Source organism: Chanodichthys erythropterus, chromosome 1 (genome assembly GCF_024489055.1).
Source record: "Chanodichthys erythropterus isolate Z2021 chromosome 1, ASM2448905v1, whole genome shotgun sequence".
NCBI classification, from domain to species: Eukaryota; Metazoa; Chordata; class Actinopteri; order Cypriniformes; family Xenocyprididae; genus Chanodichthys; species Chanodichthys erythropterus.
In genome coordinates this window covers 13,625,154-13,640,544 of record NC_090221.1, presented here as the reverse complement: position 1 = coordinate 13,640,544, position 15,391 = coordinate 13,625,154, and the positions used below count along the sequence as shown (strand labels likewise).

General features: G+C 37.1%; 1 protein-coding gene across 9 annotated transcripts in view; it reads right to left on the bottom strand.

Moving 5' to 3' along the window:
* The window catches only part of diaph2 (diaphanous-related formin 2), a 456,526-nt gene that overhangs the window by 312,608 nt on the left and 128,527 nt on the right, over positions 1–15,391 (bottom strand). For all 9 annotated transcript variants that reach the window (XR_010895340.1, XM_067388324.1, XM_067388359.1 and 6 more), the window contains 5 exons: positions 10,380–10,454; positions 10,197–10,266; positions 8,851–8,987; positions 4,898–5,006; positions 1,041–1,151 (listed from right to left, as the gene is read on the bottom strand). Coding sequence is in view for 8 of the 9 variants with exons in the window: in XM_067388324.1 (XP_067244425.1) it covers positions 1,041–1,151; positions 4,898–5,006; positions 8,851–8,987; positions 10,197–10,266; positions 10,380–10,454 (502 nt within the window). In the remaining variant the exon portion in view is untranslated. The remainder of the gene's footprint in view (positions 1–1,040; positions 1,152–4,897; positions 5,007–8,850; positions 8,988–10,196; positions 10,267–10,379; positions 10,455–15,391) is intronic.

The following is a 15,391-nucleotide window of genomic DNA, read 5'->3' as shown; positions in this document are numbered from 1 at the left end:
TAGAGAGATAAAGAAAGAGAGGATGAAAGGTGTGCTTTAAAACTCCACTATGAATCAATGATGGTGTGGTTTATGGACGGTGAAGAGCCAAATGTAACCCAATTTCTCTAGTTATCAATCAGTGGGCTATACTTCAGGCATGCCATCTGTCTTAAAGAAACAGCCAATCAGAGAGACAGAGTACTCGTTATGCCACAGTAGGAGGCAGGACCAAGTCTCTCTCACTCTCTCGAACACACTCACACTCACACACACACACACACAACTCCAGAAATGTGTATTTTCATTTCATCAGACACCATTTTCTAACTCTCCTTGAGGATTTAGTGCATCTCATTTGTCTTTCACTTTGTTTCTTTCTCTTTGCACTTGCCATTTTGAGGATACTAAAACCTGAAAACTCATTATTCACAATTAGAGAACAATGTCACATTTAATTGTCCTATTAAACTTTAAAATACATTATTCATAAATTACGATAAGCTCATCATATGCAGGGGTAGATTGAGATAATTATAATAATTGTAGCAATAATACGGGGAGCAGTCAAAATGACTTATTAAGAGTGAGGAAATGCCCACATAAATGAGATGGTGAGTGATGTGCTGGCCTGGTTGCGGGCTTTGTGGCAGCATGGAGCAGAGATCTGTGCACTGATTGATAATGATGTGTGAAACAAAGCTGTGCCATTAGGGAGGACACCAAACCAGGGCACACTTCAGCAGTTTTTAATTGTTTTGTTCATTTGTTCAAAAGTTTTTGATTGTTCTGTAAAGCCATTTTAAAACCCAAATTCTTCAAAAAAACAGCATCTGTCATTTGATAAAATACAGATGTATAACAGCATTTTTTTTAAGTACTTTCCTATGTATTTACCAACACATAAGGAAAACGTATGAGCATATATCATACCACTATTAAAAAGAAATCAAGCATTCAAAACATTTAATAAATGTAAAAAAAAAAAAAAATAACAAAACTAAAAAATAGGATAAAACAGAAATATAAAAGTAAAATGATAAAGCAAAAGTTATACTCACTGGTAGTATCTTCTTGAGGCCACAGCGCAGAAACTCATTTCGTAAGTGTATCCTGAAGTCTAAATCATCCGGGGAGGTAACGAGGGCATTGATCAGCTGCATGCAAGCCACCTGTATTCACACACACATACACACACACAAACACACAACCATAATTTAATGCAAGCAAATTCTCAGAATCATCCCTTCAGCAGTAAATTATTAAAATGTACTACTCTGCAACAGCCTCTTATTCACACTGCTCTCATCTCTCAGCTTAAAGAAAAAAATCAATATGTTACATTACTTAAAATAAAATGAATTCATCAGGATGGAACGAAGCAGTTGGCAATTTGAAGAACTGTAACAGAAAAACAGGGGAAAAGTGAAGGAAAAAAGATGCAAGTGGATTAGTAGAGCTGTCCAGAAGAAGGAGGAATAGAAGGAGGGAGCAGGCCTGGCTGAACAGATGTGTATTTTTAATTGATTTATCGGATCATGGCAGTGGGCAGGGAGGAGTGCTGATGGTTCTTAACAGGCTATAAGGTGGCTCCAGGGAGCCGGCTAGGATGAGAAGGAATGCTCTTCGCTTGGTTGATCGATGCCGAGTGGAAATATCACTCTTGATGGACATGTGAAGAGTATACCTTCACCAGCCTCAGCCTGGAATTTTAGAGTTGCTGTGGATCTGCATGTGTTATTGCCCTGCATGATTTTATTAGTCAAGAGAAGCTTCATCATTCTGACTCTCACTTGTTTAGCCTCCAAAGAGCGGCCCCAAAAACAGAAACCTGACTTGAGCCAATGGAAAGACACTGTTTGACACAACATTTGACACTATATGTCAATTCTCATTACAGTATTAGTAGACTGTAGTTTACTTTGTACGCGAGGGTCAGCGTACTGTATATGCACCGCCAGGTTTTTGTAACCGCACATACTTGTACACGCAGGTCACACATGTGTATTTATTTATTTTTATTTATTTATTTATTTATTTTTTTAGTAATTACTTTATCCACAAGGTGGCAACTGTGCCCTGGGGGCGTCGATTTACAAGGTAGTTGAGGAAAAAATGCATAAATAGAACAGACCGGAACACATGCAAGCTACAGCGACAATGAGGCCTAGAGAGTACCCTGATTTGTACCCTCTAGCATGAAAGAATACAAAGATGTTTACATGGGTTGTAACTCGTGGCGAGAGAATGCTCAAAACTGTGCATGGGTGGAATTGTCTGTGTATGCTTACGAGTCAAATCAAGTATACTTTCTAAGGCTGTGCAAAATTGTTTTGAGGATGGCACTCTTGGTATTGCTCGTGGATCTTGCTGCATGTGCTCTCAGGCGAGTACGCGTCTTTTTAGAGAGTCATGTTTGCTGAGAGTGACAAAAGAAAAGGGTGTATGGAATGCCCTTATATGGACATGGTTTAGGTGTTATTTATGTAAATTACTCAACTCAGGCAAGCGGTTGCTCATTTATAATACTCAGAATTCATCAACATTAGAACGGGTTTAAGAACAAATTCATGTGTGTACACAAGTGTTGTTAGTTAGGTGGAAAGTTTCCGTGTGAAGTTCAAATTTGAATATTGTATGCAATTATTAGTGAATGAGACCCACTGTCTGTTGGGGGACCATCAAAATAAAGTCTAAGCACATGATAAGCAGACTGTCTACGAATACTCTTTTGAATGGTAGTTGACATGTAGATGTTACTTAGAGTTATAAACTTATATTTATAGCAGAATGCCTAAAGTGGACTATCAAAATAAAGTGCTGGTTCCAATTCAGAGATGCAATAATGACCTTTGATTTAATTGATAGTTAGATCTGGGTATAATGCAACATTGACTTTAACCCACAACCCTCAATCATGTTCTTTTTGACCCTTTGTAGTAGAAATTTTGGGCACCTCTGTTCTAAATGAAGCTCTTAATGAAAACTAAAATGAACTAAAGCTGAACTAAAACAAAAAAGGGAGTGAAACTAACCAAAACTAAACTTGAAAAGAAAAACTGCATATAAAACAGAAATAAATATAAAATTTAAATAGCAGAACTCTTGGGCTCAAGAGTGGTCTATTGGCATCAGATACCAAATAGCACTATACTTGATTCCTTCTCTTGAAGTCCCAGCTACCCAGGGGCTGCAGGCAAACCAATGAAGCCCACATTTCTGAGGCTCCCATCATACAACATTATGCCCCCACATTACCAAAGTTCTTAAATCGTCTCATATTCCCATTTGAGCAATTATTTCAATTTGAATCATTGAAGAGTCTCACTGAGTGTATCAAGATCATTCTTCGAGTTCTCCGGAGGCCAAATGCATTTTTATCATCAGCTGTGTCGACACACCAGCCTGTTTGGAATGATGTTGCAGATAGGGTGTTAGTGCAGGTTGAGGGGCTTATTTTCCTTTATGGTTTGAGTGTGCAATGATGAGCTTCTGTAGCAGACTGCCGGAGGAGGATTTCAACAGAGTAATTAAAAGACGGCACTGCTGGGACGGTTTTAAGTTTGCGTGCTTGCGTCACCGAGATGGCGTGACGACAAAACACATTTTAATCACATTTAAAAAGTCAGGCTCTGCAGCTCATTGCAGGTTTTAAAAGTGTTTAATTTCTTTTAACCGCCAGCGTTGGTGCGGTGTTTTAATTTACTTGACAATTAGCAGCGGTTCTTTTCATTAAAAACCTTTTTTTTAAAGGAGGAAAACAAGGCACAATATCAAAACAGATTCACTCCTCCCTTCTCCTCGCACTTCCTCTGTATCATATTGTTGCCTTCGTCTGCTCTCTCAACAGCAACACAAAGATTAGGGATTTGGTTAATGAATGGGTGAGAGTGGCTTGTTGTGCTTGGTCACAGATCACTGCAGGTTGTGGAGAAGCGGAGAATGATAAATACAGGTGTGGTGCTGCATTCTTGCCCTTTTGATTCAGTTCCTCTGAGACCAGATTGGAGAATGCAGAGGAAAAAGTAAGAAAGGGGGATGATAAAGTAACCACCTCTCAAGAAGAGAATTTTTATTTATTTTTTATTTTTTTCTAGTTTCCAGAGCTCCGGGTTCTTTGTGTGACCTGGTTGGAGCTGATTAGGGTTTATAATACACCTCCCGTTCCATTAGAATAGCCAGCAGCTAGCTTCCATCTTGTGGCGTAGGTGGCAGGGTTGACAGACGACCACAAAACACAGTGAGGAGAGGGATAGGGGGACTTGTTTACATGTCAAGCTGAGCCGAGGTGCAGAAGAGCTTTGAGTGACAGATGTGCCAATTTCTACCTGGCTCCAGCATCAAACAGAGCATTCGGAGTGAAGAGGCCTCACGCATTGACTGACACTAAACACAGCAGATCTATATCTGACGCCCTGGGCAAGCAGAATTCTACTAATTATTTGAAATAAGTGAAATAAAACATGAGGATGCCCTCAAGGATAAAATTTAGAACACGTATGATGTGTGTTTCACTTTCACTCATATTACGTGCTCTTTCTAGATAATAACAGACATAACATCTAAATTCAGACACAGGCTAATATGAAAACATACCCCAAAAATAATATATATATATATATAGCATTTTGAGCATGATCTTTTCCAAAGTTCTGCAGACACATGTGAAACTCTAAGGTTTGTTTCAAAGCAGAACATTTAAAGAGAATTGACTACACTTGCTCCACATTAGAATGCAGCATTCCAACACAAAATCCTGTGTCTTATTCACTAACCTCCCACAGTTTAATTTAACCAGAAGCCAAGTTGCTAAGCTGAAATTGCGATGAATTATAACATGCAGGTAATAAGGTGAAGTGGCAGGTGGGGAAGAGACTTTCTCCGACTCTTTGTTTCTTGGAAAGGGCTGCACACTGACCTGTAGCTGCTGGGCTTCGTGGTTCTCCAGCCCCTCCACTATCGGAGCAAACCTCTCCTTATTATTCCTCTCTGCTGCAATGGTCATGGCTGCCAGGATCTTATCAAGACTAAAGGAAAACAAGACGACAGAAAACAATGTGTTTAGGTACACATGATTTTTATCAAGCAACAACCATGACATTAGTTCAGAATGTTCACACAAGTTGGTCTTGGCCGTTCATGCAGGGGACCTGGAACAATGTCACAGATTTTTGTGTAGCGTTTATAGCTCATTGTGAGTGTGCAAAATCAAAGCAAGCCTAATGGTATCCATATAAGAGGAGCCCTTTATGTCTACAGTATGTGACGCTGTGTAAAAATCAGCAACATAAGAGAACTGAAGAGATGTTTGGACAGAAGTACAAAAAGTGCTGGTGGGAAAGCAAATTAAGGACTTAAAGGAAACTGACAGTTACTTTAACTTAAAGATAGTTCACCCTAAATGAAATAGTAAAATGTAAATAGAATGAAAAGAAGATTGTGATTCGATTCAGTTCCAATTTGGATTCAATTTCATTCAGTTTCGATATCCATTCATTTAGATATATATCAGGTACAGTACATTAACAAAATCCCTCAAAAAAAGGTTGTTAACTATACAGGGAACCATGTCAGTTAGCACATTAATGTAATACTGTATACAAACATTTAAATTGCACATATCATATGCCAGTTTTTTTTGTTTTGTTTTTTATAATAATAATAATAATGTTATAACAACTTTTTAATGACATATTTATGTTTCTACTCAGATTATTATTATTATTATTTATTTATTTATTTATTTATTTTTTTTTTATTTTTTAAATATACACATTTAAATGGCAGGTGTCCTAACTTGTTTTATAATGGATTTATTCAAACACATTAAATATTGAATAGGTTAAGTAAAAATGTAATGAATATGTAATATGGTGCATATATTTAACAAATTGCTCCTCTTTAGAGTTCATTTTTCTAGCTGGCTAACGAGTTATGGTGACTGAATATGGTTTTTCTGAGGTAAATGTGACGGTATTGTTTTGTTGTTTTGCTGATGTCGTTCCACGGTTGAAACACTGATTGAGCGACAACATGAGACATGATACGGATTTTGTTAAGTTGTAACGTTACTGTATCTTTTAACTTACCTTTGGGTGTTAATTCATGTTTATTTCGCGCTGTAACTGGTTTTAAAGCAGAGAAGATCTGTTCACGTGCGCTCCGCTTCTCTTAAACTGAGGCGCTACAACGATATGTCACGCCACAACGTTTTTTTTTTTTTTGTTTTGTTTTTTTTTTATTGTTATTATTTCTTAATAAAATGGACAGAATTCAAAATTTGAGACTTTGTCTCATATCAAAAAGTAACAAAGCACAAAACTAAATGCGATTTATTCAAGCGGAGTTCTGATGAAAAGTGAAGCCAAAGCCAAAGCGTCTCGATCGCCCCCAGGTGGCTGGATGCAGTATAGGTAATAAACCCCACCCTATCTATGTAATGGGACATGAGACAAACTAAACAGTCAAATTACACGTCAAATATTTTTTTTTCCAAAGATTGTTTCTGTCATTTTAGGCAGTTTTTATCACGCTGATGTTAGTTAATGTGTTCATTCTTTAAATAAGTTTGTTTTTAGTTAGTTATTTGATGCTATAACAAAGCAGGATTGGATGTCATGATTGACAGATGAGATTGACAGCTTCTCTGAGCAAAGTAAGCACCAACTGACTTTTTTTCTGGATCTTCGGGAGGAGACTGGAGCTTTCCAGAACTGTTTCACACTGACATAATGAGTTGTTCTGCAGTATTAACCAATTGATTTGTAAAAATGAGAATTGATAAAAAATTGAGAAATCAATATTTTTTACCCAGCCCTATTCTGGCATCACAACTCAAACTGGTATTTATCTTATTTGGCAGCAAAATCTTACCATTTAAAAATGTAAGTGCTCAGAACTCAAAATAACAATTTATTTGAATTACTTACACTATACTACTCCTGTTAAGTGTCATGTGCACACTGGCCTGACCAAGATATCTGCCACTTTTAAAAAGAAGATATTTTGAAGAATGCTGATGACAGATGTCACCGACCACCGATGGCAGTCAATGGCTACCGACAACTGTTTGGTTAAAAGCATTCTTCAAAATATCTTCTTTTGTGAAAAGGAATGATAAAAAAACAAAAAAAAAAAATGGTTTGAAACAACTTTAGGGTGAGTAAATGATGACAGAACTTTCATTTTTGGGTGAACTGTCCCTTTAAGTTCACTTTTTACATGTCTCCTTACCCCAAATCGGTTTACTTTGCTCTGTCATGAAAGAAACTGCAGAGAGAAGTTTTGTCGAACAGCTAGGTATAAGATCCATGTTTTGTGATCCAGGTGATTAAGTTGTAGTTGTGAGTGGGCTGTACAGAGTCTTTCATGCTGATTCAAACATGGCTTCAGAATAAGCTACACCTGCTCAACTCCTAAAGAGGGCTTTGATGTGACAGCACTAAACATAAGCCAGTGTCACCACACAGCGTTTGAGGGGGAAGGAGCTAGTTTCGGCACTAAGTGGGGTATCAACGTTTTTACAGCTGTCACACAGATCTGCACACTCTCTGATCACCTACACACCCATAAAAACATTAATCTACTCACCTACAACACTGATTCATCCAAACTGCACTTAGCATATGTGTGTGAGTCTTTCTGTGTGTGTTTGTGTGTTTGCTGAAACAGATCCCAGGGCTAAAGGTGCTGATCGGCAAATAAAAATGGCCGGCTGAACCAAACACAGTTTCTTAATGATTCAACAACAAAACTAACACAGCATGCATCATCGGGTCGCCATTACACTTAGCAGGAGGCTTTTCTAGTAGGCTAATTTGAGAAGGGCATAGTAACATGTCCTGTACTATTACTGCACTGCAATGGATGCTCAATGGAAGATACAGTAATTTAGGGTTTCTGGTCAATGTTAACTACAAGGCGACAAAAGTTTTTTTTGTTTTTGTTTTGTTTTTAAGTACAAAATATCAGATTTTTATACCATTAATCCGTACATTTTGGCATATTACATTTTGTGTATTGTAATTGGCACTGAATAATTAATGATATCAACTGTGTATACACTGATGATTTAAAACTAAGTAAAATGCTTTCTTGTAATGGTCAGATGGTATTTATTAATGATAATACTAATAAAAAAAAAATTATCATGATATCAGCATGACTGAGTTGAGTTTCGGGCAAAACTTTTTACAGTGCTTGCATTATATTGTTCTGTCTTTTATTTCTTATGATAATTCATACTCAAAAAGTAGAACTGAAGTGACATTCATTACAAGATGATTAGTATAGTGCTGTCACAATTCCTCGAATTAATTTGAGTGCTAGAGTTTAAAAAAAATCCATGCTTGCTATTTAACCGGTAGTGCTGCATTTCACATACGAGAATCCATAAATCACATTATTGGATCATTTTCTAAGGCTGCACAATTCATTAAAACAATTTTTATACATAGTATAGTGCTATCATTTATAAACCTACACTAACCCAGGAGAATACATCAGTAAGTTTATAAAAATGCAAACTGCTGTTCATCGCAATTTCAATACAAAAGTGTAAACCTTTGCTCTGAGTTTGCATGTTTTGATGTCCACATGTTCCTGTTCAAGAAATTACAGTGGCTGAAGCATTTCTATGATAAAAAAACATTAAATATTAATAGATTAAGAGGACACTTGAATTAAATGTTGTTTGGCCAATATTAAACAAGAATTTGATCATGCTGTAAAGTGTAACAGCAACAATCTAATGATTACATATTCTATAATAATAATAATAATTGTACTTTTACATAGATTATTTGAAGGTAGAATCTCAAGGCACTTTACAGAAGAAAACCACATAAAATGGGGTTAAGCTGATGATCTTACATGTTCTCTTCTCCGATGATACAAACAGCTGACAGAATCTTGACAATTTCGGTCATCATATTAGTCTGTTTGGGATCAATCGCCCTTGCGAGGAGAAGGAGGCTTCGTTCATCCCCCAAGATCCTTTGGAGTCCATACTGAAAACAAAAAGACATCTCATTTTATTATACCTATTAAATGGAAACATTTTGTAATGGATAATGCCTTTAAGCTTTAAGCAAACACAATGAACCCCTTGTGTATGGACAGATTTAGGCTTTCTTCTCCGAAAGAGAGCCAATTAGGCAGGTGTAGATATGTTTAAAGATTAATTCATTTAAATCAGGACAGGACAGCAGGGACAGATAATCAAATTCTTGCAGCTTTGTCTTCCTCACAGGGTGTAATGCACTGCACTTGACCACAATTTGAGCAAAACACAGAATTAAAGGGTTAGTTCACCCAATGAAAATTCTGTCATTTATTACTTACCTTCATGCCGTTCCACACCCGTAAGACCTTCACTCATCTTCGGAACACAAATTAAGATATTTTAGTTGAAATCCGATGGCTCAGTGAGGCCTTCATAGTGAGCAATGACACTTCCTCTCTCAAGATCCATAAAGGTACTAAAAACATACTAATTAATTTATGCTCCGATGCTTCCTGAAGCAGTGTTTTGAAATCGGCCATCATTAAAGTCGTTATTCTGGGTTTTTTTGGTGCACCTAAAATATTCTCGTCACTTTATAATATTAATATTGAACCACTGTACTCACATGAACCGATTTAAATATGTTTTTAGTACGTTTTATGGATCTTGAGAGAGGAAATGTCATTGCTCCCTATGGAGTCCTCACGGAGCCATCGGATTTCAACTAAAATATCTTTATTTGTGTTCCGAAGATGAGCGAAGGTCTTACGAGTGTGGAACGCCATGAGGGTAAGTAATAAATGACAGAATTTTCATTTTTGGGTGAACTAACTCTTTAACTTGAGGGGAAAAAATAAAATAAATAAACAAATACTAATAAAAATATGTTTGTAATAAAATAGCATTCATATTTAACATGGCTGAGGTATAAATTATAATGTCAATACCATTTAAGCATGAAAGCAGCTTTAGAAAAGGTTAAATCTGATGATTATCTGGAGTTGAATGAGTTTTATTTGTGTTTGGTCCTGTTTAATAAAGCAGCAGCATTTCAATCAGAAATGTGTTCCTTCTCAAGGACAAGTAAGGAGCTGGCATGATTTTATATTCTTTAATATAAACATTTATTTATTTATTTATTTTTTACTTGGCACGTGTGGGACACAAAATGATATAAACTCCTCATAATGGAGCTTTTAAATTCTAAACCCACCTTATTGTTCATGAAGGCCTTGAGGCACTGAATGAGTTTGTGCTGGTTCTTCTTGTCAATGTTCTCTTGCCTGAGGAAAAGAAAATCAGTGAGTAAAGAGAAAAAGCGTGTGAATGAGCAACCCAAAAGCACTGAAGAAAGGAGATTTCTTAAGACGACGTTAGAAATTCCAGCATAACTTACTGTTTCTTGTCAAGAAGCCTCTCCAGCACATCCAAAAGCAGTCCGAGACCTTCATGGCCAAAGTTATTCACCCAGCTAAAGACAGGAAGAGACAGTCAAAGAACGCCATTAGAATATATAAACCCGAACAAGTTCATTAAAGGTTTGAAAAGTTTGGTTTGAAGATGAGCTGGGTTACAAAACAACTCTGGAAACATTTTTTTTTTTTTTTTTTTTTTTTTTATCCTCCCCATCCATATTATTGACAAACAGTACAGGTCATTGTGGCACCTGTAGCAACATATACAAGATGAGTCAGTCCCTGTCCCTCGGTAAAATGCCACCTGTGACAAGAACATGAAGAAATATTGTGATTTTGTCCCCTATGTTTCTGTTGGTGGCTTAATGTGAAGAATTGTCCACATATGTGTGACCAGATGGAACTCTAGAGGAAAGAACAACATATTTATGCATCCTAGAGGAGAAATTAAGCATTTTTTGTTTCAGTGAATTAAAAGTAATTAAAAACAGTTTTCTTTAGTAGACTATATTTTATATATTTTATATTTCAGTTACAAGTCAACATTTACTCACATTTGCCACTTTTTTTTCTCTCTTTTTTTTTTTTTTTTAAATTTTGAACCCTGTATTCACCTGATTAACACATTCTTAAAAACAGGTGAATGCAAATGAAAGAAGTCTTTGTGTGTGGTGCCTTCAGGCAACTTGTGCAGGCCATGCACTCCAACAGGAAGATAAAGCAATACATGGGTGATAACAGTAAAACCGATAATGGATTGAGTAAGATAATTGGCTATAAAACACAATGTATCAGGAGACATTAAATGGTCTGGGGAGGATAAGAATAGAGAGAGAGAGAGTGCTACACAGTATGTGATCGCATTTAGAGTATGCCATTAACATCATTTGTTCTTAGCTCCAGATTGTCAATAAACCAAAATACATGGGCCAATTTGTTGCATTAAAGCACCATAAGTCAATGAGTTACTACTGTCTTTTTGACAATCATAGTGTGCAATGCAACATGCATACTAAAGTCATTTGTATGAACCCATATGGTCACACAAGACCCTCAATTAGGGGTGATGTCTGTAGCCCAGGGCAGTTTCAGAAGGCTAAATTGCACTTTTTTGCAGATCTGCAATTAAATTAGTCTAAAATTACAAAGACAGGGGCTCACCATGCCATTACTCAAAATTCATTACCGACCCACCAAACTCAATTTGAAACTTATTACCATTTGCTGTACAGTACATTATAATGGCCTGATTTGTTAATAAAACATAACAGTATAATGTGCAAAATTTATAACCATCTGTTTACAGGGGGGCTTCTCGTTTATTGTTTCCAATTTTGTCTCATCACTTTTCAGCTGTTTGTTGAAAGAAACACACAGTTTGAGGCCGATTACGAAAAATGAGATCTTCGTGAGCAACCTTACCTAGACTTGGAATATAAAAGCAGTGCTGCTGTGGAGGTGGTTAGTGGAAATAAGGGGTGCAAGAGCGACATGGTTAAGCGTATCTAATTTACTTATAACAACAGTGTGGGTTACGGTTTCACACTGCAACAGATGAGTGTTGAAAACATGAGGCTATCATCTGAGGTAGTGTGGTGAGACCAAATGAAACCTTAGCCAGCACTGACATTGTACCGCTGTGGTCATGTCACTCAACAAGAGCAACAAAACTGTAACCACATTCAAACCGAATTACCAAGCAAACAAGATTTTACAGGGAGATGAGCCAAGAGCTCACGGTCATAGTTTTACACTGCAGTAGTCAACACAGAATTTGTAGGACAGCCTGAAAAGGCTAATTCACTATGGGTTCCTTTTAGAAAATGTCTATTTTTTAACATTATTATATATATATATATATATATATGCGCATGCATCTCCACGTTATGGTAAGAGGCGTGACCTTTCCGGGCAAGGTTCGCTAAGCTGCTGTCGAATCACAACACAGGAACCGCTGGCACAATCAGAACTCGTAACGTATTTCTGATGGAGGGACTTCATAGAACAAGGAAATCATCAGCCCGTTTTTATGACAGTGGAAACAGCGGTATACAGATAAGTAAATTATGTGAAAAATACTGTGTTTTTTTACACGCAAAACATGAACACATGTTATATTGCACACTATAAACACAATCAAAGCTTCAAAAAAACACGAAAAATGGGACCTTTAAAATCATTTAAATTCAAATTAAGAAATCACATAAAGCTACGCTCACACCACTAACAAGCATGAAAATGAGAGGAAATCTCTCTTTTAAAGATATGACAGTCAGACATGACTGAATTTAAGACACCTGCATGAAGTACTCTCCCAGCCTATTTTATCTCTTAAGGCATCTTCTCTCAGCGGATAGCGGCATCATGCATCATGCAGTCATCACGTTTGAGATTAACACGAGATTAATCATTAAGCAGGATAAAAAAATCTTCACCTGTCTTTCGGTCTGTCTGTCTGTGTGCCTATGTCTTAGATTACCTGCTAGCTTTTCATTGAAACCCCTGAGTAAACATCACATCATTTTCTGTCAAATCAGCTCATCAGTGACCTACCCACACTCTGTGGCATGGATCCAACGATTTGATTTAGACTTATTCATGAAATATTGATTGGGATAATCCTGGAGTTAAGCGGCAGCAAAGCCAGCAGAGTTACTTGACACAAGCACATATATTGTCTGGGTTAAATGAAATATGCATGGCCTGTTAAAGAATGCATATATTTATAATAACAGTTACTACTAAATATAATTAATAAAATGGCAATGCTTTAACCTTCCTGAGCATAACAGTTAACAAATTACATTATAGTAAACACTGTTTCTCCTCTTGTCTCTTGTTTACAGTAGCAATAACAAAATATTATGAAGCCAATCAAATAATAAAAAACAAAAAAAACAGCAGCAGTTGTGACAATACAATTGTAGTGCAATCGTAATTATGTCTGACATTCAGTTTGCAATCACAGAGACATTATACTGCTATCGTGAACATCACATAATAAATTGCAAACGTGTGTGAAAAATCATTAATGATCATCAGCAGGAGTGTATTGTATAACACCACTTGATGCTCTGAAAGTCGGTTAACTGCCTTACAATAACGGCAGGTTATTCCTCTGACCCCTTGCCTTTATTTTCTGAACCTTTTAATGTCAACCAAAAGCCTGGCTGTTGAGTCTGACATTGTTATTGCACTTGAAGAAGCTCTAGAGTGTTGTGTCATTGAGAACACTCTATGAGAGCAATGCCTTTCAAATTGTATTAGGGCTAAGCCATGGACGGTCTCATTCGGCTGCCCGTGGCCTATTCAGCACTGCTCTATTCCACTCGAGGCCCTCTGCTCCTAGCAACAAATTGCTCTCAACATTTCAACCCACCACTGAGCACCAGAACAGTTAGTCACTGACTAAATATTGCAACTGAGGCACTTCTGCTGTTCATGACAATGTCCATGACTCTGAGGGATGCTGAAATCACAGGGAGGCTCAAGGCAAGGCTGAGATAAGATTGATTTACACAGTTCAAGTACAGTATGCATTTAATGCCAGGGAAATAAGTGAATAAATAAATAAACAAACAAATAAATATTTCCAAAAATTTTTTATTCTTTTCTTTTTTTTATGACTTTTTAACTGTGAAATCTAACATGGATATGGCGCATTCATACCTAAAGGCCATGATATACTTGTGAAAACCAGATAAAAGGTCAACATAAGCATCAAAAGATAATTAGACTGAAAAAAATTGCAAGAACACATTTTAATCAAAAACAGCAAAAAAAAAAAAAAAAAAGATCTCAAGTATGAGCTACCAACTTACTAAACAAAACATTTCAAATTAATATTTTCTGAAACATTTCCAGTCAGTTCTTCATTCTGCTCTAATGAAGACATTATTTTCTGTTCTTCTGTTTATCACGTGGCTGTTATTTTGATGACAAGGCAAAAGTTTGCTTTTCCCTCCGTCCCTCTCTTTGGGTGAATATGCAGGAGAAATGTTGTAATTATCTGAAAAGGTAGTGAGTGATGGAGAGGTAAAAAGGGAATGAAAAAATGCTTGGCTGATTTCACAATTGTGAAGTGGACAGACACGGGCGGCCTGTCTTTTCACACAGCCTTTTGCAGACGCATGACAGATACTGGGTTTTGGAGCGTTAAACGGGGACTGAACCCAGTGGCACGCTCGAAGAACAATATCCCTGGTGTCAGCGTTCTGTGATGTGTCTGCCACACACTTTAGAAGGAAGGCACTAGGGCAAGAACCTGCTCTGTTCAAAAGAGCTGCTGTTCCCTCTAATGGCATTTGGATCTCAGCAGGAGTCTCAATACAGCCACACTGACTGCACATCAAACCATATCAATGCCAGCTTCGCTTCTCTCTGGGATTGTAGGCTGTGAATATAGGGTCATGATGACAAAGAAATAGCAGAAGGTAGCAAAAGTGTGTGCGTATGTGAGTAAGGAGAGAGTGGTAGCAATTTTAAACATTTAAAATTGCTGGGATTTTAACTGATGACTGATCAACTGCATTAAAGGTATTTGTTATAAACACCTTTTCGTCGCTGTCCGATGAAAACCACGTATGTCCATTTTGCCGTTTTTGAGATTTTTCGACGGATTGAATGTCCAGGTTAATTTCCGTATACAGTATGCTTCATATATCTAAATGGCCAATGAAAAGTTGTGAAATCATGTCATCTGATTTTCACATATATCCATTTGGTGTCAAAGCTGTCAATCACGCCGCGTATCTCCCGCCCTGTGGAAGCATCCCGCCGGTCTCGTGAAGTTTCATAGCCTGGTGAGACAATGACTTTCCTTTATCGAGGTAAACGTTTTCCCCCTGACGCCAGACGTACGTCTAGGAGTGACAAAATTACGGTAGGACTGTGCAAACAAAGTATCTGTCTAGCATTACCATGTCAGTGTATTGATTTGTCCCTTCATAGTTTGCAAGAGACATTTAATAAATTTATAATTAATATTAAATAA